The sequence below is a fragment of the Haliotis asinina genome, chromosome 5 (genome assembly GCF_037392515.1).
Source record: "Haliotis asinina isolate JCU_RB_2024 chromosome 5, JCU_Hal_asi_v2, whole genome shotgun sequence".
Lineage (NCBI taxonomy): Eukaryota > Metazoa > Mollusca > Gastropoda > Lepetellida > Haliotidae > Haliotis > Haliotis asinina.
Window position 1 is genome coordinate 6,863,345 of NC_090284.1, and position 26,293 is coordinate 6,889,637.

General features: G+C 39.5%; 1 protein-coding gene across 3 annotated transcripts in view; it reads left to right on the forward strand.

The window, feature by feature from the left end:
* The first annotated feature begins 1,422 nt into the window (after nucleotides 1–1,422).
* LOC137283547 (DNA-directed RNA polymerase III subunit RPC1-like) overlaps nucleotides 1,423–26,293 on the forward strand; it is a 38,767-nt gene continuing 13,896 nt past the window's right edge. For all 3 annotated transcript variants that reach the window (XM_067815105.1, XM_067815106.1, XM_067815108.1), the window contains exons 1-23: nucleotides 1,423–1,577; nucleotides 5,006–5,141; nucleotides 8,021–8,170; nucleotides 12,131–12,290; nucleotides 12,514–12,668; nucleotides 14,384–14,437; nucleotides 15,195–15,316; nucleotides 15,496–15,595; nucleotides 15,978–16,055; nucleotides 16,606–16,743; nucleotides 17,591–17,742; nucleotides 17,929–18,070; nucleotides 18,340–18,480; nucleotides 19,155–19,224; nucleotides 19,543–19,670; nucleotides 19,800–19,935; nucleotides 20,900–21,064; nucleotides 21,294–21,378; nucleotides 22,349–22,436; nucleotides 23,017–23,128; nucleotides 23,647–23,760; nucleotides 24,293–24,450; nucleotides 25,281–25,436. In XM_067815105.1, coding sequence (XP_067671206.1) covers nucleotides 1,534–1,577; nucleotides 5,006–5,141; nucleotides 8,021–8,170; nucleotides 12,131–12,290; nucleotides 12,514–12,668; nucleotides 14,384–14,437; nucleotides 15,195–15,316; nucleotides 15,496–15,595; nucleotides 15,978–16,055; nucleotides 16,606–16,743; nucleotides 17,591–17,742; nucleotides 17,929–18,070; nucleotides 18,340–18,480; nucleotides 19,155–19,224; nucleotides 19,543–19,670; nucleotides 19,800–19,935; nucleotides 20,900–21,064; nucleotides 21,294–21,378; nucleotides 22,349–22,436; nucleotides 23,017–23,128; nucleotides 23,647–23,760; nucleotides 24,293–24,450; nucleotides 25,281–25,436 — 2,784 coding nt within the window. In that variant the 5' untranslated portion in view covers nucleotides 1,423–1,533. The remainder of the gene's footprint in view (nucleotides 1,578–5,005; nucleotides 5,142–8,020; nucleotides 8,171–12,130; nucleotides 12,291–12,513; nucleotides 12,669–14,383; nucleotides 14,438–15,194; nucleotides 15,317–15,495; nucleotides 15,596–15,977; nucleotides 16,056–16,605; nucleotides 16,744–17,590; nucleotides 17,743–17,928; nucleotides 18,071–18,339; nucleotides 18,481–19,154; nucleotides 19,225–19,542; nucleotides 19,671–19,799; nucleotides 19,936–20,899; nucleotides 21,065–21,293; nucleotides 21,379–22,348; nucleotides 22,437–23,016; nucleotides 23,129–23,646; nucleotides 23,761–24,292; nucleotides 24,451–25,280; nucleotides 25,437–26,293) is intronic.

Genomic DNA, 26,293 nt, shown 5'->3' on the forward strand with positions numbered 1-26,293 from the left:
CTAATCAATATATCTCAATTTCAAATTCAGAATTTCTCTTTATAAATCTTTCTAGCTTAATTAAAGGCTTATTTAGCAAGTGAGCGACTGAGCGCATTTTGTTTAACGCCCAGAACAATCTTGGAGCGATTCGCAGCAGTAGTTTAGCAAGATCAGTTACTGTATTTCAGCGTGATTCTATGTGTTCCATCATGCACTCTTTGTGGAAACATTTACGGGACCCTGTCGGGTTTAAGGGCTCAACAACCGTTCATGATTTATGGCTAGGGGAATGGTGTTGGTCCATTTTGTTCTGGGAAGGTTAGGGGAGGGGTCATAAATTTTGTACACATGTTCTAGAGGGGGTTTCATTGACTTTGTACATGGCAATTTCACTGAGGGGGTTGTTACTTAGTACGTTAATTGTTAGGGAGTGTGTGTGGTGTCATTCACATTGTACGTGCAACTCCATGAAAAATCATCACCCCCACCCCCTCCCGCCATCAATTATGAACGGCCTCTAATACAGTATTGCAGGAAATACATATCTGATATATGTTTTACAACCTGAAGTGCTAAAATGTTCTTCGGTCCAAAACGATGATAACGGGATCGTGTGGTCAGGCTCGCAGACTTGGTTGGCAAATGGTCCACACTCGATTATTTACAGACCGCCGCCATATGGCTGGAATATTGCTGAGTGCGGCGTAAACATAAACGATAAAAATGCTTAGATTTCCTTGAACCATATGTTTAACAGTAACAAATCAATTTAAAATTCCAAATGTAAGCTTCCTTGTTTTATCCAGCCTGCACGTTAATATTTTCCTGTTTTATGTATCCTAAACTTTGCCATAAAAAAAGCTTTTGTTTTTTCTTCAATGTTATTATTTACTCAAAACTGGGAAACTTGATATCTGTTATTATCAGCTACATGAAAGTGTAATTTAGTTCTTGAGTCCTTCATGCTGAACGTATGTCCCTGAGTATGTCTCTGTCTATTACATTGAAATAGACTATTTCGGAGATTGGTATATCAGAGTTATCGCCTGGTAGTATCAAGGATTTACCCGGCAAAATGATTGTTGTGAAAAACAGACGATAGCCACATTGAATATTGTAAAATACGGAGAAACAAACAAACAAACAAACAAACAAACAAACAAATATCCACGTCAGTGCACAGTCTATTTTTTTCATCTATCATAAATCTAATCTGAGACGCTCCCTTCTTTGTACAAAGTGACATGTTAAGGGTGCAACAATGTAATAGATATATTGCGATCAATTATGCATTAAAAATATCAGTTTTAATTTACTACTCCGTGCCCTTTCGGAGCAGTGCTGGTTTAGCCTGCCACTGCATTATCTGACTGGTGTCTGTCTAGTTAACATGATAAATCTATTTATGCGCAAATCTTTGGTCGGAAAGCATGCACGCGTATAGGTCTAAAGGAGACTGATGAAAACATGTGCAAAGCCTCAGATGGGGAAGAACTTGTTAAGAGTATTGTGATGCTACTGACTTAAGTGCGTCTACATAATTAAGCGACAATGGTGAAGGAACAGTTCAGAGAGGCCGACGTGGCCAAGAAAATGTAAGAAACGCTTCAAGACTTGTGTGTCTTCCTAGTAAAACAAGACAAAATATTCGGCAAATTTCCATTCAATAATTTCAAGAACACCACATAGTTCACACACTTCGCAAAATATTGTGTATACATTATTTAAAGATATATTTCATCGAGGACAGTGTACTCTATTTTCACATTGATGTTATACTTAAATCTCATATATGTAAATGATAAAAATAATTTTAACACAATTAAATTCATGCACATTTTGCAAATATATTTTGATGACAATGTTTCTGTCTTTACTATTTATTGACCTATGCAGTATAGCTGTCAGTTGGGTATTGGCCAACGACCAGTATTTGATTGTATCAAACTTAAATGAGTCATTAATGTGCCATTATACGTTCATGAAGTAATGTACTGTATTGTGTTGCACTATCATTTTATGATGTTGTGTTGTCTTTAGCGGTTCATTGACTTAATGAAGGTTCTGAGTTATCATTACAGCATCATTAACTTCCTGGAAAAGTGACCTTTGCGCCAGAATTTTGTTTGCACAACAGTGGATCCACCTACCTACAGCTATAAAGTTAAACAGATAGTTTGAATTTTAAAGTGCCTACATAATGTAACGTCAAGTGCCAGTACAAAAGTTTAAAATACTAAATGCTGATAATGATATTAGTTTCATGAAAACATATTTGAACAAACGCAAATTTTGCATTTATACAAAAGGTTTAATCTGCAGGACAGTGTGATTGTGTTTAGTCTACTACCGATTTTCACCTCAAAGAAATTGCCAGATATGTACAATCAATGTTGATGTATGACATCACTACCAAAGACTGATTTCACATGAAGCGTTTGTCCATAAATGTGTGATGTAGGAAATCAGAAACATTCTGACTATCTGCGTATGGTTATTTGTAATTTTTTTTTTCACTGACGAAGTCGAAAGTGCTGATAATTGCCAATGTCGTTTTCTGTGATTTTGCATCTTGCGTGGCCTCACTAGGACATACAACTTTCGAAAGAATGTATCAAATTAATGTATTGTTTCTGTTTATATGTTTCTATTTCATGCTACCATACTCTTTCCATGCATTTTCTAAACATTTTGAGTGCTGCATGATCCGAATGGCCGAATTAATGTCTAAATAATTCAAAAAATAAAATCTAAGTTTTGCTTTGTTTACATTTCCAACAAGTGGTGTGTTATGAGTACAATATTCTAGTTTCACATCCATTATGTTTTGTTATTTTCTAGACACTTGGTGATAGTGACAAATTTTGAGTAGTAGGCATCCTGTGATCCTGTGATTGGCCTCAGTGAAACCTGATTGTGTAAACTCTACAGCTGTTGAAATATTTGTTTTTGTTCCAAGGTTTAGCCATAAAGATGCCATTTTGACCGATGACTGAGAGTAATGCTTACGTGTTTACTGCGGGGAATTGTGGGAAATATTTAGGGGAATCCGCGAATTTAATGAAAATATTTACATTAGGATGTCATTAGATAATAATGTGGTAATAAGTGTTCGATACAACTGTTTTTAATGATGCCATTTACTAATAGTGCATTAAGGATTTTATGTATCATTAGGGTTTAATGATGACAATAGTTAATGAAGCAATCACACAACTGGATCCAGTTATTGCCACATACCAGTTATCGCCAACACCTGGCTGTAGCGCATGCACAGACAGCTTGACTTGTACTTCCATAGTATTTCACACATTGACATATCGCAAAAGTGATAGGCTACAAGAGTTATGGCTGTCTGCACAAACGCTACAGCCACGTGTTGGCGATAACTGGTTTGTGACGATAGCTGGTTGCTGATGATATCATCTTAATGAACATGTCTGTTGTTGGTCTACAAAAGCAACTGGACAAATTGTCTGTATTTTGTGATAAATGGAAACTAACAATTAATATGGAGAAAAGTCAAGTTGTAGTGTTTAGAAAAGGCAGTAAGCTTAGATATCAAGAAAAGTTTAAAATTGGTGATGACGTTGTTACAAAAGTATCCAATTATAAATGTCTTGGTGTCCAGTTATCTTCATCTGATTCTTGGTATTTAACTTAAGAGACATTAACTCAACAAGATTGGAAAGTTATTCAGATACTCCAGTCATGGTTGGGTAAATTTACATCTCTCCCTCAAGATGTTAGTTTAAATTTTTTTGGTTAAAATATTACCAATTTTGGCTTTTGGACCAGAAGTTTGCTGATTCCATTCATTGTCAGATATAAATGCACACTAAATTCAGTAATCTAACTTGTGGATTGAGTAGAAATACTCCAAATGGTTTTGTAAAATCTGTCCTGTCTAGAAATTCTGTCAAAGTGTCTCATTACTTAAAGATTGTAAAATTGTGGCTGAGATTATTAACTCAAGAAAATTACTTGCAATTGATATTGAAGAAAATCTATACCTTTCAATATAAAAGGGCTGAGAATGGTAGTGCTTGCTGGGCACTCAAGGTTAAATCATTGTTATTTTCTTATGCATTCACAGATGTTTGGATTCAACAGCGTTGGACTGGCTGACTTAATCTTACACCAGTTTAGGCAAGACGTGCAGACATTTAGAATCAAATCTGCCGTAAAAATATTCAGTCTTGCTCTAAATTTGAACCCTTCTTTGCTGTAAAAGATGATTCTCAATATCAAAATTGGGTTTGATTTATTGAAGTAAGATTATTTCGAATTAATATTTTATATTTTCTTGGATATAATCACATTATCCTAATAGAAACAGGCAGGTATTATAGCATTCCATGGAATGAATGTGTCTGCTCTTTTTGGTATTATACCATTTGTTGAGGATGAATTTCACTTTTCCCTCTACTGTCCATTTTACCTTGACCTGCGATCCCGTCTCATGCCTCAATATTTTCACTTGTTTACAATTCGTGAGAAGATGGTCCTGTTATTTTGCTCCACTAATCATAACATATGCATTAGTAAGAAAATATATATTTCTTGCTGCTAAGAAACATGATTCCTTTTCCAAAGGGATATCTGTGAAATAATCTCTTAGTTACATGAATGTCCTTAATATACATTTAATCAAGTACAGAGCTCATGTCACAATTGCACTTCATCATGCTGTGTACTTGTGTAATTGTCAGGTTGCCCCTTTACTGGAATAAAGCAATGATGACTATGACAGGACGCTAGACAGTAGCCTTGTGGTTGATGCGTGCTTCATGATGATGCTGAAAGCCTGGGTTCAATTCCTCACATGCATACAGTGTGTGATGCACATATCTGGTGTCCACTGCCCAGACATTCCTGAAACATTGCTGACTGCTAGTGCTAAGCAACTGTTAGTAATTTATTCCTGGTTTGGATGATGATGATTTTTATGAAGAAGCATGGACAATGTGAATGACCCTCCCTAAAAATTTATGTACAACATTGGTCTCTTTCTTGTTTGCAGCTCCCACGTCACGTTTGGGATGATGACTCCCCAGGAGATGCAGCAAGTAGCACACATACAGGTGACCTGCAAGAACCTCTACAACCAGGACGGAAGCAGGAAACCTGTGGCCTTTGGGGTCCTGGATCACAAGATGGTGAGTGTCATACATGGTGCGTGTCACTGAAATGGTTTCTTCGAAAGATTTTGCAGGATTTCTTTCCTTTTGACAGTCTGGAGAACTGCTGACTTGGTAGAATTTCTTAATCACCATAGTCATTCCCTTCTGCTATACACAGATGTAATGAACTAAAGTACTGTTGGAAATAGGAAAAAAATATGTATTTTCACGTTTATCCCTACAATTTATGTAGTTGATATGTGAAAGTGTTGCACCAGTTTTCTTGGGTAAAATGAGAAAGTTAAATTTCATTCAGGTACCATGCTGGTTCTGTGGACTCTCTAAAATTAAAACCGTCACTCCCCTAGAGATTTCAGGGACTCTTCACTAAATATCGACGAGTATTCGTCTACCCAAGAAAGTCTCAAGCAAAGCTTACATGAGTAGTGTTGCTCTCGGTATGTACCAGTAGAATATCTGTGGAGCGGAAACTTCTTCTCCTCAGAAAACAGCGACTTGCACCCACCACAAAAGATCGACATCTACAACTGTCAACAACTGCTAACTGACTAGAGCTACGTCAAAATCCTCATGATGTAATTTGTTTACAGTAAAAAAGCAAAACATACTAATTTATTATCGTTGCAGTATTTTTACCTGTAGACCATTTTGCGACTCAGTATACATATGGAAATGTCCCTTTGACGCTCAAAACATACAATTTGCAATAGTATCTTTGTCAACGAACTATGCACACAAACTCATGACATCATCATCAAATATGGCCACCTCCACAGATAACATTGCTGAAGCAATAGCTCTGACAAAACGCCAGATAAATATAAGTTTCCTCAGGTAAAAGGATATGCATTAGAGTGCAGACAGCATTAGTAGTAGTTTCTGAATGCTATATAAACGGTGTTACGTATCACAGTCTAAAGACCAAGGATAAATACAATGAACCTCACTGTGTACATACACTGACACTGGAAAGTCGTCTAATGTAAACACCACAGGAATTAACCCGAGGCCAAATGTGATAATTAGGGCTGTATATTACAGTGTGAAATATCTGTTAAAATAAGTTTGGCCTAACTACAGTTCCTGTGGTAGCGAGGTTGGAAACATGGAAAAAGGACTTTACTTAGGAGAGATGAGTGCAGAAATGAGCAAAGCGGATTTTTTCAAAGTTCAAAGCAACTTACTTGGAACAGAACATGGCTTTATACCAATTAGTGTTCGATGATGTTGTATTACAAAGGGAGCTTTTTAAATGCCTATTTTGAAATTAGACTTTGCTTCATTCATGCTGAAACTAATAAGGAGGTAGCTATCACTTTGAATACAAAATGGCATGAAGGATCGTCTCAAAAGCAGAAACAGGATGGGTGAAGCAGATGATGGTTAGGGTCGGGCTTCGGGATAGAGATATCATATAAGATATGATAATCCCATAGGGGATTTAAAGTAGGGAAGTATATGGCATTTTGTAGCTATAACATTTTCTAGTCCTTTTGATCTGCGGGTGGTCATGCCACATATACATGTACATTGTATTTTGATATTTGGATATATAACACAAAGCTTATCTATGGGTATCAGGTATCATACTCATTTACATATCTTACCCAAAACTTCTTGAAACCAAGATGCACAAGATGCTAATCATACGGAACACACATAGAAAAAGCACAAAATATCTTTGCGATGACCCCTTGTTTGAAGAATTAATTACTTTTACACAGACTTTCTTATCCTTATGACCCGTGAAGGTCCCGGGGTAGAATAGGCCTTCAGCAACCCATGCTTGCCATTAAAGGTGACTCAGCTTGTTGTAAGAGGCGACTAACAGGATCAGGTGGTCAGGCTCGCTGACTTGGTTGGCACATGTCATCGGTTCCCAATTACGCAGATCGATGCTCATGTTGTTGATCACTGGATTGTCTGGTCCACACTCGATTATTTACAGACCGCCGCCATATAGCTGGAATATTGCTGAGTGCAGCGTAAAACTAAAACTCACTCACTCACTCTTATCCTTATTGAGTAATTAGCACTTTTATGTATATAGATATATATGTTTTTAGTAATTCTTATGTTGCCAAATAGTTGGCAGTCATTTTCAAACACTGAACTTGGAAGTCATGTGACTACTACAGACAGTGGGCTCCGGACAGTGGTTATGGCTATGATAGGATATGTATATATATATGAGGGTGAGAATTATCTACAATTCTGCATAATTCGATGTATTTGATGGCACTGGTGTCATTCACAGTAGATGTTATATTATTTCAATCAACATGACTCCATAGCAGATACCCATCCCATTTTCAGCTTCTTTCATTCATACCCATTATCATCAATGTTTTTCGGCATTTCTTACATTTGCTAACGTTGTTGTAGAGTTCAGGCACCTCAACGAATTATACACAAGCCAATTTAGTTAACTGAATAAAGTATGCAATGTATTGGGTTTTATGTGATTCTTATGCATTTCTTTATACTCAGAGATTTGTAATCAGTGGAGTAAATGTGATTTTTATGGAGTGAAATATGCAAATACTCACCTTATCTGGAACCCTGTTCTCTTATATTTCTGTGTTAAAACAGTTCTTGAAACCTATGCTGGATGTGAGGCATGACGTCATGGACGAGTCAGTGTCTGTGACTCAGTTCATTCATTCCACCATTCCATCACAGCAGATTATTGCTTGTAATTTTAATCTCTGTATTGTCTTGTCCAGACTTACACACCATCATGTAACACGTAAATGTTGCAGAGTGCAGGGATGAGCCACATACAAGACAGCATTATTCAGTCAATGTTATGAGTGGGATTTGTAATATTTATTTTTTATCTCTGGTGTGTTTCCTTGATTTGCATGTTTCTTCACTATCCTTTATTCTTTCAGGGGACCAGTGAGAAGGACAACACATGTGATACATGCGGCAAAGGCCTTGCAGACTGTACTGGTCACTATGGTTATGTAGAACTGGAACTCCCTGTTTTCCATATTGGATTTTTCAGGACAACTATAACAGTATTACAAATGATTTGTAAGGTAGGGAACATGAACGTCTTGTTTTGATTGGCCAGCAGTTGTTAATACAACTAACCAATGGGAATTCTAGGAAGCGATTTTGGTCCCCAGTAACATATTCTTTTTTATGGGGTGTCCACATCCTGGTGCTCATGATGTTAATCTCGAGATTGTCTTAGCCCAAATCAATACCGTCATCCCTCGTAATAACGCGCTTCACGATACTGCAGATTGGGGTTAAACCGCGGAGTAATCCGTGGCTCCCATAAAAAAAAGTTGAACTGCAATCACATCCCTTCACGAAATCGAAAATAATTCATAAAAAAATCCGCTGTCGAACTCTGATAAATTACTAGTGAAATTCAGTGTGGATGGCGCCTGACAGCATTTATCGTACATATCCATTGTGTTTTAGATGCTTAAAACATGCAGGGTTTTCTCAGTAATGATCCTACCAACATCGTAGTAGTAACTTATGAAAGACAAGACATGCCATCAGTTGAGTTACGAGTACTTACAGTGTTTGCTGTGATGCAACACACCGCACTGTAGCTCAGTAGAACACAGTCATCCGAGGACATATGGAGTCATAAACCACATTCTTTTTCATAGAGATCGTCCTTGGGGTACATATATGGATTTTCTGGTGCCGGAAAACATCACGTGACAGTTGTATCAATGTTTTAGTAAAATATTGTACACAAGAAGTCTTTTTTGTTCATCATACAGCCCCTCACCACGTGGAGTCTCCCCTCTGTCGCATATGCGCAGGCAACTAGGTAAGCATCCAAGCCCGTATCATCATTCCTTCTGTGGTCACTCGTGCTATACGGGCGTGTGCTTGAAAAGATATTTGAGAGTTTACCCTCTTGCGTGAAAGATGTCTGAGTCTTCCTCTGCTGTTATGTATGGTTTGTTTGTTCGTTTAACAGGAACAGAATGTTTTATTAAACCTGAGTTGTATTGTCTGTGACAATTGTATTTTGCGCTGACTTCCCCATGGGTTAGGGTCATGCTGCTTTCCCATGGCGGGAAGTCATGCCTGCGCTGAACTCAGTTCCGTCCAAGCTCGGAGCTGAGAGCTGTGCAGTTGGGTTTTTTTTAGCACTTTCTGGATCATGTCAGGGGCCAGGTGGTTTGTCTTCAGTTGGACAACCGTACGGCCATGACTTACATCCTGAAGCAAGGCAGCACTGTGTCCCGAGCGCTCCTTCCATGTCTTCCGAGACATGGGAATTCCTCATCTGGCGTGATCAGTATAACTGTCAGGTGACTTCGGTGGTTTATCTCCCAGGGCTGGAGAACGTGCGAGCAGACGCTCTCTTTCGCTGGATCCTGGCCCCGCATGAGTGGATGCTTGATCGGCGGATATTCAGCGTTATCTCCCAGTTATATGGATCAGTCCAGGTGGATCTGTTTGTGTCTGGCTGGACGAATCAGATAACTGTGTTCTGCTCTCGAATACCGGACCAGCTCCTATCAAACTTTCTACTCTCACCCAGCCTTCTAAATCGGGGACCTCTGTAATGAGCACTCACCCACTGGATGTCCGTAAGACCCTCAAGGCCTATATCAAACGAACACAAGGGATCCATACGGGTACCCATCTGTTCTGCTGCTCTGCTGGTGGGAAGACTGGGTTGCTGGCTAGTACACAGACCCTATCCCGCTGGCTAGTTTTGGTCATTTGTGCTGCTTACCAAGCTAAAGCAAGCCTCCCCCTGAGGGGTTGAAGGCTCACTTGGCCAGGGCAGTCACCGCTTTCAAAACATTCGCATCAGCACTGCCCATTGAAGAGATTTGCTCTGCTTCTATTTGGAGCAGGCCTAGCACGTTTGTTAAGCATTATCAGCTTGATATGCACTCATGTATAGAGCGCGGTTTGGCTGCACTGTTCTCTCCAGTGGACGTGTCCTATCACCCTGTCCGAGGAATTCTTCGTTCGTTGACAGTTGACGCTGCTTTTACTGCGGTGTATTAGTGGTTGACACTGTTGACGTGTTCCACAACTGACGATCTGTTTTCAGGTATAGGTTGGGTTTTCCCCTTTACGATGCTGTCAATAGAATTCACAACGTGGGTGGGGTTATGTTTGCACTTTTTACAGTGCTCTTCAGCATGTTTAGTTTTGAGGTTGGTCCTCGGTGTGGTTGCTCTGTGTCAGTTCCCTCCCATAATGCCTCTTGCGGAAGCTTCAGGTCAGGTCACAGGTGAGTGTTACTGCATAAGTTAATTTTCATAATTAAAATCGCTTTGTTATATACTGTGCCAGAATTCCCTCCTCCCTAGCCTCCGGTCTTTGGGAGTCTGAGTTTATGCATATGTGTACTCCAAGGACGATCTCTATGAAAAAGAATTAGACAAACCTGTAGAGGTTTCCAATTCTTTGAAGAGAATCATCCTTGGGGTAGGGCCACCCACCTCCCCACAATTCTGTTCACTGCTTTATTCAGCAGAAGGAATGATGATCTGATTTTGGATGCTTACCTGGTTGCCTGCAGTCTAATGACTCCATGTGCTGAGGGGCCGTATAATGAACCAAAAAGACTTTTTGTTTATTATACAATATTTTATTAAAACATTGATACAACTGTCACGTGACATTTTCTGGCAGCAGAAAATGCATATTTGTACCCCATGGAAGATTCACTTCAAAGAATTGGAAACCTCTACATTTTTGTTTAATATTATTTATAGAGACAGCGTGAGTGAATGGCATTACCTAATTCCATACGCATGCAACTTCCAATTACCACATTCGTAAGGGTCCATTTTTTGCACCAGTAGCACCAATTTCACATTATTCTGAGCAGTCATGAACAGATTACAGTCTTGTAATCCATGGACCCTGAGACCTGCGTTACTGACTCGTTGAGGTCATTTTTAACGATTAAATGGCCATCATTTTGTCAAAGTTGTCAAATTAGCAAGTATATGGGAAGTCAGCGGTGACTTGTCAAACTGTCTCAGTTAACGGCCGGTGTTCATTGTTATATTAAGTATGTTTGGAGAAAACATGCATTACATATTAACCCGATAGCAATGTATAACTAACTGTTACAATAACTGCTTAATATATGAAATATTCTGATAATGGAGTAGAAGTTGTTCTTTGATGTAATATTATTGCATTGTTTTTACCTGAATCACCAGTACATTGGACCCAAATATCTGTGCACAGCTGATCGCTATTTCCGGCTTAGTTGTTTTTTTTAGTGATATTTCATTTCAAGTTTCCCGTGCATATATACATGTTTTCATTTTCGAAGTTTGTCTATTTTCATCTTCAATGATACGATATAGTTTTGTCTGGTCACATTACACGAAAGAGCAGTTTTGTTATGTCCTTGCAAAAACTTGGAAAATACGATTTTACGTGGAAGTTGTTCCAGATCATGTAATAAGTACTATAGCGTGGATGTCTAAGAAGGGGGAGGGGTCATCCGTGGATCCCAAGACCCACGTTATGGCAAGGGATGACTGTATTAGCAGACCACCATCTTATTGTGAATGTTGTGTTAAGCAACAAACATCTCAAATTCTTTAAACTGTCCCATCTAACAAAATCATGATACAAAAACAGATGAGAGCAGTAAGATTTTATGTTTCATGTGGTTTTAGTGGGATATTATGGATTAGCAGCCAGGTATAACTGTGTATGTTAGAAACATAGGATACATGTATATATACTGAAATGAATAAGAGAGTACATGAAAGAACAGGTGTTCCTTTATTCTTTCCAGGTTTCTTCACAAGGTGTGTATTGCACCTTGAGTGACATTCTGTAAATATAGAAAGAACGCATGTACTTTGATATGTTGATTATTCATTTCTGTGAGTATACATACCATCTACATGCCCTTAATCCATATCTCTGACATGTGGCATGCTGATCCTGTGTATTTTGGGGCTATTGTTCTATCTGAAACCTCTCACTTAGCTGTCAATTCTTCATTATAATCTTCCATCGATTTCTTTCAGAACTGCAGCCACCTACTGCTACATGCTGCTGATAAGAAATCATTCCTGGAGGCTTTGAAGAGACCGGGAATGACCTATCTCCAGAAGAAAGCGATGCGGAAGAAGATCTACGATGCTGCCAGAAAGGTGCCAATATGTCAGTACTGTGGGACATATAATGGTGAGATGTTTTGGTTTTCTGCCACAAGTTTCAAGTATTGCATCTCTTAGCCATGTCATGAAATTGCTATTCATAGGTGTGAATTCAAGTTTTGCCCCAAATATTATCCTTTGTTTGTCAGCATGATTCCAGATAAGGCCCTCCTTATTTGTGGACCTTCAGTATCTTTTCTTATTGTTGTCCCCAGACTTGTACTGCCTTATTTATATGGTTTCTCTTACAGGAATGGTGAAGAAATGCGGCCTTTTAAAGATTATTCATGATCGTTACAAGCAAAACAGGAAAGGAGGAGAACCTGTCTTTAACGAGTTTGTTGGGTCATTTCAAAGTGCAAGTGAAAGCAATAAGGAGCTTGAAGGACTCTTGTCTAAAACACAGGTGAAATATTTACTGTAAACAGCCAAATTTTCGTGACCGTTTAATTTTCGCGTCAGACTTCATGACGTGAGAATAAAAACATGCGATAATATAGATATATCATTCACTTTATTCAGATACGTCAACAACATAAAAACAATACAAGTGTGAACTGCTCATTCACGTGTCACCACTGGGCTAATCTTGATTAACACGTGTCACTTACTGATACTCTTACTAATAGTTTTCACAAGAGATTAGCCTTTCGCCAACCCCTTATATACAGTTTAACATTTCACTTGTTTTTTTTAACATTTAATAAGTAACTGGTTTCTGTAACTTCTAAACCCTTTGATGTTTGAAAAAGACAAACAAGATTTACTGTTTTTGGAGATTCATGTTTTCACAATTTACGTAAGCAATCACAACACGTGAGAGGAGATAATTTTATTTTCATCGCTCTAACACCCGGTCTGGAAGAATTAGGTTTGAAATCAATTACATTTGTTTTTAGATCACTACGCAAATCTGTTTATTTTATAACAACTCAATGATCACGCACCTGGGTGTTGTGTTAAAACATTCAGAGACGCTCTCTGTAACAAGATCACATGCTTGTCACGTGACCGGTCTTTTTCATGGCTGAATGAAAGATATATCGATCAATATTCTGCTTGAAAACCGTAGTCATGTAAAGTACCCATTAGGACTACATCTCAGGTATTTATACTGTATTGCATTTGTCAATACATTTGTCAACCAGCACCTCGCGGAAATAAGAAGGCGCGAAAAGGTTTAGTGACCACCACTCACGAAAATGTAAAGGCGCGGAAATAAGACAGTTTACAGTACTCAGGTTAAATGTATTGCCAGTTCTTAGATATGGTCAGTTTGGAAGACTTAACAGTCAAATGGTAGAATATTTTACTGCAAGTTCTTTTGTTTCTTTTCATGTACAGTTGAAGCTGTCTTAACTGGCAGTTATTGGAAGTGAAGAAATAATCTGTTTTAGGCAGTGTGCTGGATTGTTGACCTGGTGACAAATGTAAAAGCCATGGATTTTATGTGACCCATGAAGGTCTGGGCTAGAATAGGCCTTCAGCAACCCATGCTTGCCATAAAGGGCGACTCTGCTTATCATAAGAGGTGACTAACGGGATTGGGTGCTCAGTCTTTCTGACTTGACTGACACATGTCATCGGTTCTCAATTATATAAAAGGCGACTGTGCTTGTTGAAAGAGGCAACTAACAGGATCGGGTGGTCAGGCTCGCTGACTTGTTTGACACATGTCATCGGTTCCTAATTGTGCAAATCGATGCTTGTATTGTTGATCACTGGATTGTCTGGTCCAGACTTGATTATTTACAGACCGCCGCCATATAACTGGAAAATTGCTGAGTGCAGAGTAAAACTATACTCTGTCACTCACTCACTGGTATTTTATGCTGGTGTTGACAAAGTGCCAGATTGGACACATGCCGGTTTTGACAGCTTCCACTGTATATTGAAATTGAAGTATTTTAGTTTGAAATGTTAAAAAAAACAACTCATGTTGAACATGGAATTGTTTCACTGTTTCCTTATTGTATTCAGTAACTACCCAATCTATTTTTTTTTATGTTAGTGTTTGTTTTGTTTATTATGTCAAATCTTTGTTGTATTGTAATCTGTGGTCACATGCCTACCTGTGACTACAAAGACAAAGTCTAATGTATAATGTTGTATATCCTGCAGGAGGTGCTCAATCCACTGTCAGTTCTTCATCTATTTGAGAGGATACGAGATGAGGTAAGCCTTGGTTTGCTGAATGAGAAGAGCATCTTTATAACAATGAATATTGTTTTACGCCACTTTTAACAATATACCAGCAATATCATGGTGTGGGACACAAGAAATAGGCTTCACAGAATGTACACATGTGGGGAACTGAACCTGGATCTTTGGAGTGACAAGGAGACACTTTACTACTAGGCTACCCCGAGGCTACTCTTTATAATAAAAGAAAGAGGTAGTTGAGCAGATGACTGTTTAAAGTGCTTACCTTTCATGCTGAAGGTCCTGGCTTGAATCCACGAGTGAAGTTATAACACATGTTATTTCTAGGATATATGGTTACAAGAAGTATCACAAGGTAATGAGAACTTGAACCATAAATGCTGACTGATTTATAAGTAGAGGTGTGAGGATACAGAAAATTCACGATACGATAAGTATCGCGATATTTTGGAATGATACGATACCATTTGATCCACATCAGCATATACTATCTGTAGTTATTTTCTTTAAATACATACTTTCATGTGACGTAACAGTGTACATTTTGACACAACCAGAAAGTTTAGTGAAAATTAACAATGTTAAGGTCAACGATACGTATTATATTACTAAGAAAATATTGATATATTTATCATCTGATAAAGTATCACGATTACCAATGCTATGATGTATTTTCAAACCTGTATTTATAAGGGTGAATTTCTACATTATTCTTCACTTACCTATGTGATCGACATATTGCTGTGATTAAGTAATGTATTTGTTACAGGATATTCCTTTGTTGTTGATGAACCAGACAGTAGGCAGACCAGAAAACCTCATTCTCACTCGAATCCTTGTCCCACCTATCTGCATACGGCCTTCAGTTGTCTCTGACCTCAAGTCTGGCACGTGAGTAACAGTCTCCCATCGCAGCCAACATACTTATGACCCCAGTTTTGTTGATTCTTGACACTCTACCAGTTCCTACATTGAAGACTGCATTACTCGATAGAGGCTTGTCCTGAAACAGTACGCGGAAGTGTCACCTAGATTTGTATGATATTGACCGTCAATATTTCATTTTGCAGGAATGAAGATGACATTACAATGAAACTGACAGAAATCATTTTCCTGAATGATGTCATTCAGAAACACCGTGCTACTGGTGCCAAGATGCAGATGATCATGGTGAGAAATTCTGCAGTACCTTTTAAACTCCTCCAACAATCATGTCTGTCATGTTTTTCATTCTCAAAAGCAGAGAGCTCCTAACTGCTCCCACTGCCAAGAACTTGTAAAATCTGGTCAGAGGAGCTCTCAACATTTTACCATTTAGTAGTTGGAAAGTACAATATAGTCAAACTCAATGGATAACAACTTGAGTTATTTTATGTTTGCGACGTTTTGATACAGATCCTTGTACTTGTTTGATTGTATTGAAATGTTGCACTCATGAAATAAAAGAGTTGCTATCCATGTAGATTGTCTATGCACTGACAATAACACTTCAATCTTCCCTGACACACACAGTGCAGTCCCTGAGTCTATGACGTGATGTCATTGTTTGCAGGAAGACTGGGATTTCCTACAGCTCCAGGTGGCACTGCTATACAACAGTGAGACGTCCGGTATCCCCCTCCATATGCAGGTGAGTCAGGGCTGTATGGTGAATAGGACCAATTCAAAACATTGTGGACAGATGTGGTATGTGTCAAAATGAAAGTTATGTTTTGAATAACATTGGTCTGTTTTTGTACCATGTTGACTATAATTGTAAATTCTAGAAACAAGTGAGTGCTATGTAACTTCTTAAAACATGCGCACATTAAAGATATAGACTATTATCTGTAAGTATTATGAACCAGTGGCCTCCTTATTGAATAAACTGTCTGTCTTGACTGTCAACATACGGTATGAACTCAGTCTGCTGTGTGTCCAGATCATTGTGAGACTACTAGGCTTGTCTTGTTATTTGGATATCAGAAAATATAAATGATTGATGTTTGTTGGTTCCTCTAGCAGAATAAAATATTCAGTCATGTATTTATAGTGATCTTTAACAAAAATATCTGTTGGAATGATTTCCTGAACAAGAATTGAATTCTTTGTTTTTTATCTAAACTGAGTGAGCATTTTAGAAAGGAAGCTGTAGTATTTTAACTCATTGACTTTCACCTATACCTTTTGTCTAAATTTAGCCAAAGAAGTCAATGCGAGGGTTTGTACAAAGGTTGAAGGGCAAACAGGGTCGTTTCCGTGGAAACCTGTCTGGAAAGCGTGTTGATTACTCTGGAAGGACTGTGATCTCTCCTGACCCAAACATGAGGATTGATCAGGTAGGCAAAGGAGAAAACATACACTCAATAGCCCAGTTATGATGCCTTGTTATATTACTTCTTTAAATATACATCTGTGACAAGTAAAATTGTGTATCTTTTGTATAACTGTGCTTTTTACCACAATGTGAAAAATACTGATGTGACTTTTAATTCCACTCACTCACAAAACTGAACCCCATTCCAAACAGTGTTCAACCCATCTCAACTCCAATACAAGCAGTGTTCAACCCAACTGAACATATCTGAACCCTGTTTAAAGCAGTGTTGAGCCCAGCTGAATCCCATTCAAGGCAGTTTTCAACCCATCTGTACCCCATTTGATTCAGTGTTCAACCCATCTGAGCCCCATTCCATTGAGTGTTCAACCTATCTGTACCTCATTCCATTGAGTGTTCGACCTATCTGAACCCCATTCCATTTAGTGTTCAGCCTATCTGAACCTCATTCCATTGAGTGTTTGACCTATCTGAACCCCATTCCATTCAGTGTTCAACCAATCTGAACCCCATTCCATTCAGTGTTCAACCCATCTGAACCCAATCCATTCAGTGTTCAACCCATCTGAACCCAATCCGTTTAGTGTTCAAGCCATCTAAATCACATTCCATTCAATGTTCAACCTATCTTAACCCAATCCATTTAGTGTTCAACCCATCTGAACCCCATTCCATTCAATATTCGAGCCATCTGAACCCCATTCCATTCAGTGTTCAACCTATCTGAACACCATTCCACTCAGTGTTCAACCCATTTGAACCCCATTCCATTTCGTGTTCAACCCATCTGAATCACATTCCATTCATTGTTCAACCCATCTGAACCCAACTGTCTGACTGCTCTGCAGGTAGCAGTACCAGAGCATGTGGCCAAGATCCTCACTTACCCAGAGAAGGTGAACAGAGCCAACATCAAGCTCATGAAACAGCTTGTGCTCAATGGCTGTGATGTCCATCCAGGTGCCAACTTCATCCAGCAACGAGACAACAATATCAAGAGGTGTGAGACATTGCACAGTGGTATATTTTCAGGACTAGTAGAGTTTACATTGCTAAATAGTTGTTGCACTGTAAACTGCAGTATCCTATGTAATTTAACAGCCATTCTGCAAAGTGGTACTGTTTGCATATTTTGGTTCTTTACCTCATATCAATAATCTATAGAAATATTTGACCCTTCTTTCAGGTTTTTGAAGTATGGAAATCGTCAGAAAATAGCTAGCAGTTTAAAGTTTGGTGACACAGTGGAAAGGCATCTTATGGATGGTGACGTGGTTCTCTTCAACAGGCAGCCATCCCTGCATAAACTCAGTATACAGGCATTTTATGTGAGTAGTGGTTTGGTCAATAATACAGACATTGTCTAAACAATACATGGATGGCATGACAGCAATGTGATCTGGCAGAGTTTCCTCATATTAGATTGTATCTCTGTGTCACTGACATGTTTTGTGTTCAGGGCAAAATGATACCTTTCTGATCTTTACTTCACTTTTTGTCCGTTACAGTAGGAGAGTTTTGTAAAAGCTATTTTTTATTTACAAATTAGTCAATATGTTCGTCAATTGTGGTGTGATGTCTGACCTATTTCCTTCAGGCGAAGGTGATGCCAAATCGGACATTTCGTTTCAACGAATGTTGCTGTGGTCCTTTCAATGCCGACTTTGATGGAGATGAGATGAACCTCCATCTGCCGCAGACAGAGGAGGCAAAGGCAGAGGCAATTACACTCATGGGGGTCAGTGGTCTTTGGGGGTGGAAAAACTCCTATCTATTATCTGCATTTAAAAGTTGAAGATGTGAGACGATTCATTGTCAATCATTGTAGCTTTCGTGCTATTGTTACTAAAACCATACTCACTTACTCTCGTACTCATTCCTGTGTTGGGTGTCATTCAGAACAAACTGATTTGATTCTGACCAGGAACCCACTGACTATCTCTAAGGTTTGTTGTGTCCTGTTGACTGTCAGTGAAACAAGTGAACCCACCATGTGGAGACACAGGTAGTAAGTGCTATAACATTGCATGAGGGTCTAGTTGTCTGAGGTGCCTCAGTTCACATGGCAAAGTTACCTCCTCCTTAATGAGTGCCAGCACCATGTGGTGGGGTCATGAATCCCGCATTTACCTGGTTTGTTTCTTGCTGTGTTGGTACTTGTGGAAAAGTGGTAAACTGTTTAAGACATGTATCATTTAAGGATCTCCTTGTTTATCGGGCTGAAATCTGTGTTCTAGCTGAAATATGAAATATGAAATATGCTATATTATAGCTGGTTGCTATAATCATGATATGTAGTATGTTGTGTGGAACATGTTTGTAAAGTAATGATCCAGAGTACTGTCCCTGTCTACTCTTGCCAGCAGTACTACTACACACCCAACCCTGCACTATTGTACCTTTATGATTCAGTCTAAATCCAACATCATCACACCCCGGAATGGAGAACCACTGATTGCTGCTATACAGGATTTCATCACGGGTGCGTTGTCTTGTGTAGCAACTTTATTTAATTATTTGCTCAGTTCAGTGTAATATTTCTATGATATTTATGTTCTGTCTGACCCAAGTACCTTGGTAAAACTTATTTGTAGAACTGATCTCTGAAAAATACAACTTCAGAGGGACCCAGTACCCTTCTATATGCTTGTTATGCTTGAACTGATATTTAATGGACAAGCTACTGTATGTTTATGTGTAAGTGTATTGACGATCTGTATTTGTGAGTGTGATTATAGTTTGTTTTTGACTTGAAGTACTGTCAGTCCATGTTTTTGAAGGATGGTATGTGTTTGTGCAGGTGCCTACCTTGTGACCCAAAAGGATGTCTTCTTTGACCGAAGTCGTGCCTGTCAGCTTGTGTCCTCCATGTTGGCAGCCAAAGACATGAAAATCAAGATTGACCTTCCTCCTCCAGCAATCTGGAAGGTGAATGAAACATCAACTTCCTTCAGTGTAACCAATTGTTTTTGTTCATCTTTCTACAAGTGTGTCTACTAATACACTGAAACTCTGCAACTGAGTATGATTACTGATTTTGACCATTTTTTCGGGCAGCCTTGCAAACTGTGGACAGGCAAGCAGATCTTCAGTCTGCTGATGCGGCCAAATAAATCTTGTCCTGTGAAGGCCAACTTGAGAACCAAGGGCAAGAACTACACTAAGGATGAAGACCTGTGCACGAATGACTCATGTGAGTCTGTTTTCCCACTTCAGGCTGAGTGAGCGTTTGTTGACCTTGATGTACACCTTGATGTTCACATACAATTACATGACAACACTGAGTGAAGCTGTGCTATCCCTGTTATACTTATGAACAAAAGTACACATGTTATATTTATTTGAATTTATTCTCAGTAGCAATATTCACAATATGTTAATATAGTGTTGATGTGAAGGACTTGTATTCACAATATGTTAATATAGTGTTGATGTGAAGGACTTGTATTCGGAGATTAGATGTATCCTAGTTTTTACATTCGTTCATGACACAGCAGTGTGTAGTGTACTGTTGATCTTAGATTTTGTATTATGACTGTAACTGTGTACAAAGGTGCCATGATCTGTTGTGTGCAGCAGGGTACCTGAAATCTGGATACAGTTCTGTTGAACAATCTCTGTTGCAGTGAGAATGGGCCTCAAGGTGATGGGTAGTCAGGCTGTCTGACTTGCTTGATACATGTGATTGTGTCAGAAATACATACGTCAATGCCCAGGATGTCAATCACTGGATCATTTGTCCCAGACTTGAATTTCAACCCTTTTCAAACAACTCAGTGCAGCAACTGAACGACAAAGAAAACATGAAACAAATATCAAAGATGTCAACAATGCAACCAATTTATTGTTTTTGCTAGCCATGTACAGTCAACTCTTGTTAATCTGACCACCATTGAGCTGACAGTCATCTTTTCGGATGCTTTTATTGGTAACAAATTGAGTAAATATAATTTAGTCTCAATTATTTAGTCCAACATCTGACAATTTGCTATGCAATGGCTGATGTTGGATTAATGAGACTTCACTGTACTGTCGCTCTGTTTTGACAGAAACTGATTCATTATGATCTTTCATCCCCATGATGGATCATGAATATCCTTTTGGTAGTATGTATTAACTCCACTACACTGTGATGATCCTGAATGGTTTGTGTCCAGGGGTGGTGATCCAGAACAGTGAGCTGCTGTGTGGAGCCATGGACAAGGCTACACTGGGCTCCGGCTCCAAGAACAACATCTTCTACATCATTCTGCGTGACTACGGACAGGAGTATGCAGCTGATGCCATGTCCCGACTGGCCCGACTCTGTCCGGCCTTCCTCTGTGAGTGTCAGCTCAGAGCATAGTACAACCTCACAATAAAGTCTCATCTCAGTCATTAGGGACAGTTTAATTACCAGTTATGCAGTCTTGTCATTGACAGTTAGAGGTTGATTGTGTATGTTGCTTGCTTGACATCATATTTCTCACTAAAGTAGAGTAAGCTCCTTGATAGCATGTTTATTTCTAATCCTACATTCTGTTATAATCACTTTTTTTGTCAACCTTGCAGCCAACCGAGGGTTTTCTATTGGCATTGGTGATGTGACGCCTGGTCTGGGTTTGATCAAGGCCAAGAATGCCTTGCTAGATGATGGGTAAGTGTCGTCTTTGTTATAAGGATGTAGCTAGCATACACAGAGAGCCTCAGCCGTTGATCTGCTGAAAGTATCCCTAAACGTAGTTGTAAAAATGCTGTCTGTGGCTAGCTTACTGTGTCTGTCAGTCTGACAGTCTGTGTTTGTGACTACCTGTATCTGTGTGACAGTATCTGTCTGTGACTGAATGTCTGGTAGTCTGCATGTCTGACTGTCTGTGTCTGTCTGACAGTCTGTTTGACTGCCTTTGTCTTTCATACTATCGGCCTGTGAAGGTCAGGGGTAGAATGGGCCTTCACTGACCCATGCTTGCCATGAAGAGCAGCTATGCTTGTCGTGAGAGTTGACTAACAGGATCGGGTGGTCAGGATCGCTGACTTGGTTGACACATGTCATTGGTTCCCAATTGTGCAGTTTCAGTTTGAAGCTCATGCTGTTGATCACTGGATTGTCTGGTCCAGACTTACAGACCACTGCCATATTGCTGGAATATTTCTGAGAGTGGTGTAAAACTAAACTCCCTCACTCACTTTCTGACTATCTGTGTCTGAATCTCTAAATGACAGTCTGCCTCTGTGTCTGTGACTGTCTGCGTCTGACAGCCTGTGTCTTTGTCTGCCAGACAGATAGTCATAACAGACACAGACTATCAGACAGGAAGAGACAGGTGGTCTCAGACACAGACAAACTCAGGCAGTCAATGACACAGCAGTCTGTGTCTGTGGCTGCCTGTCTGTCCTCCTGACAATCTGTGTCTTATCTGACAGCCTGTGTCTGTGACAGCCTGTGTCTACATGACAGTCTGTATCTGTGATTGCCTGTGCCTCTCTCAGTCTGTGTGTGTGACTGCCTGTCCATGTCTTTATCAGAATTTGTGTCTGACATTCGGTATCTATGCTTGTCTGTCTGTCTGACAGCCTCTGCCCATGACTGATTGTGTCTGTCTGACAGTCTGTGTCTGTGACTGCAGGTACAGCAGCTGTGACAGCTACATCCGAGACCTGGAGGACGGCAAACTCCAGACTCAGCCAGGCTGCTCAGAGGAGGAGACACTTGAGGTTTGTGTTCTGATCATGTTAGGATAATACTTGCTCAGAATGAAGTAATCTTCTGTCAATGATCAGAAAAGAATGTGTGTTTACTCTTTGAAATTTGACTTCACTGTAGTGTTATATTTATTTTAAATACACCACTTTCACTCTGATATGTTTGTGATGGGAAAAGTGTAAGAAGCAAATATACTTCCTTATTGATTAATTTTAACTCTCCTCGGAAGAGACACCTTGTCTTGCAGAACTCAGGTGTTTTATTAACTGGATTTCATTCTAGACTGGTCATTGATGTGGTCACCCTTTTCTGAACATGTGATTGAAAATTTCAGTCATTATCAACCACATGTGCGCTAAAGTGGAATGTCAGCCATAAGAGCAGGCGATTTGTGTTTCAGTCCTTGACCCCATTGTACCAACTATTGAAGTGTAGCTGTGCTACATGTTGTCTCCCTTCCTAGCCCCATGCTCATGCTGTAGATCACTGGATTGTCTCGTCCATACTCAATTATATACATACTGCTGCCATATAACTGGAATATTGCTGAAAATAGTTTAGTTGCATGATATCCAACCCTCCATGCTTCAGGCGATGATCCTAAAGGAGCTGTCTGTGATCCGAGACCATGCCGGAAAGGCCTGTCTACGAGAGCTACACAAGAGCAACAGCCCCCTCACCATGGCCATCTGTGGCTCCAAGGGTAGGATTATTCAGGTCCTTATGTGGCTCCAAGGGTAGGAATATTCAGGTCCTTATGTGGCTCCAAGGGTGGGAATAGTGAGGTTCTTATGTGGCTCCAAGGGTAGGAATATTCAGGTCCTTCTGTGGCTCCAAGGATAGGAATATTCAGGGCCATCTGCAGCTCTAAGGGTAGGAACATTCAGGTCCTTCTGTGGCTTCAAGAGCAAGAATATTCAGGGCCATTTGCAGCTCTAAGGGTAGGAATATTCAGGTCCCTCTGTGGCTCCAAGGGTAGGAATATTCAGGGCCATCTGCAGCTCTAAGGGTAGGAATATTCAGGTCCTTCTGTGGCTTCAAGGGTAGGAATATTCAGGGCCATCTGCGGCTCCTTGGGTAAGGAGAAGTTTGAGCATATGACTTTAGATACATCTATGGTATTATTGATGTGGTGGTATCACTTTTCAGTGAATGCAGTGTATATATCTGTGGATCATCTGACAGGCTGGCACTGATGAGCTTGGTGCTTGTGTGTTCCAGGGTCCTTCATCAACATCTCCCAGATGATTGCCTGTGTTGGCCAGCAAGCCATCAGTGGAAAACGAGTGCCGAACGGATTTGAGGACAGGGCTCTGCCTCACTTTGAGAGACATGGTGAGCATACACTGGAAGCTGGAAGATTGTTTATATTTGACATACCAATGACATTATTCACAAATTAAGTACCTATGAAGGTTTGGGTTTTGAGAAGCGACTAACAGAATCACATTGAGATTTTGAGGTATACTGTCAGAGTCAGGTTGGTGTGTATTTTGCTGTGATGTAAAATATAAAACAAATAAATCGTTAGTTACATTTATCTCAGATACTCATGCTTCTCAGACACTATATTCCACCACATGATATGATACATATCACAAGAATGTCATGACCACCATATCACTACTTATTAAATGGTGATGACGCTTGTCAAAACCAGGTTCAATGCCCCACGTGTTAAGTGTTTGAAGTCCATTTCTGGTGTCCATCACTGTGATATTGCTGGAATGTTGCTAAAACTGCGTAAAACTAAACTCAGTCACTCACTGTTGTCCTTCAATCCTACCACTTCTGAAATAGAAACATCTTTAGTAAAGAAGAGGTGTTCATGTGGTTATACGCATAAGTATCCTTGCTCCTACTTCAGCCAAGGAGCCTGCAGCTAGAGGGTTTGTGTCCAACAGTTTCTACACAGGCCTCACACCGACAGAGTTCTTCTTCCACACCATGGCTGGACGAGAGGGCCTGGTGGACACTGCGGTCAAGACGGCAGAGACTGGCTACATGCAGAGGCGACTGGTCAAGGTACGACCACATTGAACCTTGTCTTCTGAATGTGACTTTGACCTTTTTCTCCTGAATGTGACCATTCTCTTCTGAATGTGACCTTTTTCTTCCAAGTTTGACCTTTTTGTTGTGGTTGTATTTTTTTGGTTTCTTCTGTGACTTCCTGTTGTTTGTGGGGCTTTCTGTTGTTCATGTGACATTTTTTTCTCGATGATTTCTTTTTGTATTGTGTATCACTCGAAGTGACAATACCGTATCTGTCTAAGTGTCTTTGGTCATGATGTGAACCCTCAGTCTAGGCTGCTGTCATATTGCATTGACAGTTGCTAACTCAGTGCCATGCATTTCATTGGCTCGATTGTCTTTCTGATGTTTTAGTTCCATGTGTGACTGTTGTGTGCCACATGTTACAACTTGTAACTTTGTAGGTTATTTGGCTGTCATGTGATGAGCCATGTCCCTCAGATCCAGCTGATGCTGTAACTATCCTTATTATGTTTAGTTATAATTTATTGAACTGAAAAGAACTATAAAACTATGGAACATGACTGTTTACCTTTATTATTAAACAGTATTATTTTCCTAATAGGATAAATCAACAAAACAGCAGAGAAAATATCAGATAGCATGTCACAGTGCTTTTGAGTCAGTGGTGATGTGTGTCAAGAAAATTGACAGATATTCTTTCTAACATCTGGGATTTCCTTTAGAAGAAAAGAAAGTACTTAGAGTTCTATTATTCAGGTTAGGTAGCATTTGACTAGAACATTGAGAGCTGAGGATGAACAGATGTGGTTTTGTTGGACTGATGGTGCAGCATGACTGCAAGAGTGCTGCTGTTGTTTCAGTCGCTGGAGGACCTGTGCTTGCAGTATGACTTGACAGTCAGGTCATCTACTGGAGAGGTGGTACAGTTTGTGTATGGGGGAGACAGCCTTGACCCAGCTGCCATGGAGGGCAATGAAAAGCCTATGGTGTTCAAGAGAGTCATGGATCATGTCCGGGTAAGCTTTGTCATACACAGGTATCATAGTTTGTACTGACAGCTTAATGTTGTTTGAAATTAGATCAATTATAATGTGTGATGTCCAAAGATAAAAGGAACATGACAGCAAACTAAACACAGCAGCACAATGGGCCTTCCTACCTTCCTGGTGCTGTGAGGCCTCAGTTTGGTAATGTGTATATGGTGGTAGTTCGGAAACCAGAAATTAGGGTACAAGGTAAAAGTAATCAAACACAAACACACAGGTAAATACAGTCCGAATCCCATTTATCCAGATGTTTTGGTTTCACTTGAAATTCGTCCATATAGTGAGACAGACGTCCAGTTAACTGCATCAAACAAGCAAAACGTGAAAATTAAGTGAAAGCAAAATGTGAAAAGATTTTCATGTATATTTATCAATAAATCAACAGTCAATAGTAATAACAGTGAGTCATCATAACATATAAGTGTACCGATAATACATGGAAGTTGGAACGCAGGTTACAAGTTGTCAGGTTGTCTCGGACATATTCATATAGTGTGTATGGCTTCAGGTGGTTAAAAAAATGGTTAAAGATAATAAAAGTAAATTGATGACAAAAACTCTGTTTTGCCAATTGCATATTCTTTTTTATTATTTTAAATGCCGTGAAAACATGACATTGTGTTGAACTTATGCTGTCTCCAGAAAGTAAACTGCCGGACAGGATCACATGAGTTAAATCATGTGGTAAGCTATTTTTAACTCGCATCACGACAGATAGTACGGGTTGATTTATAAGTGTTATATATAGTACAAGTACAGTGTAGTTACTATGTATAAAGCGACCCCATAGATAAACTGACCCTCTAACTTGACCGCCAAAATCAGTT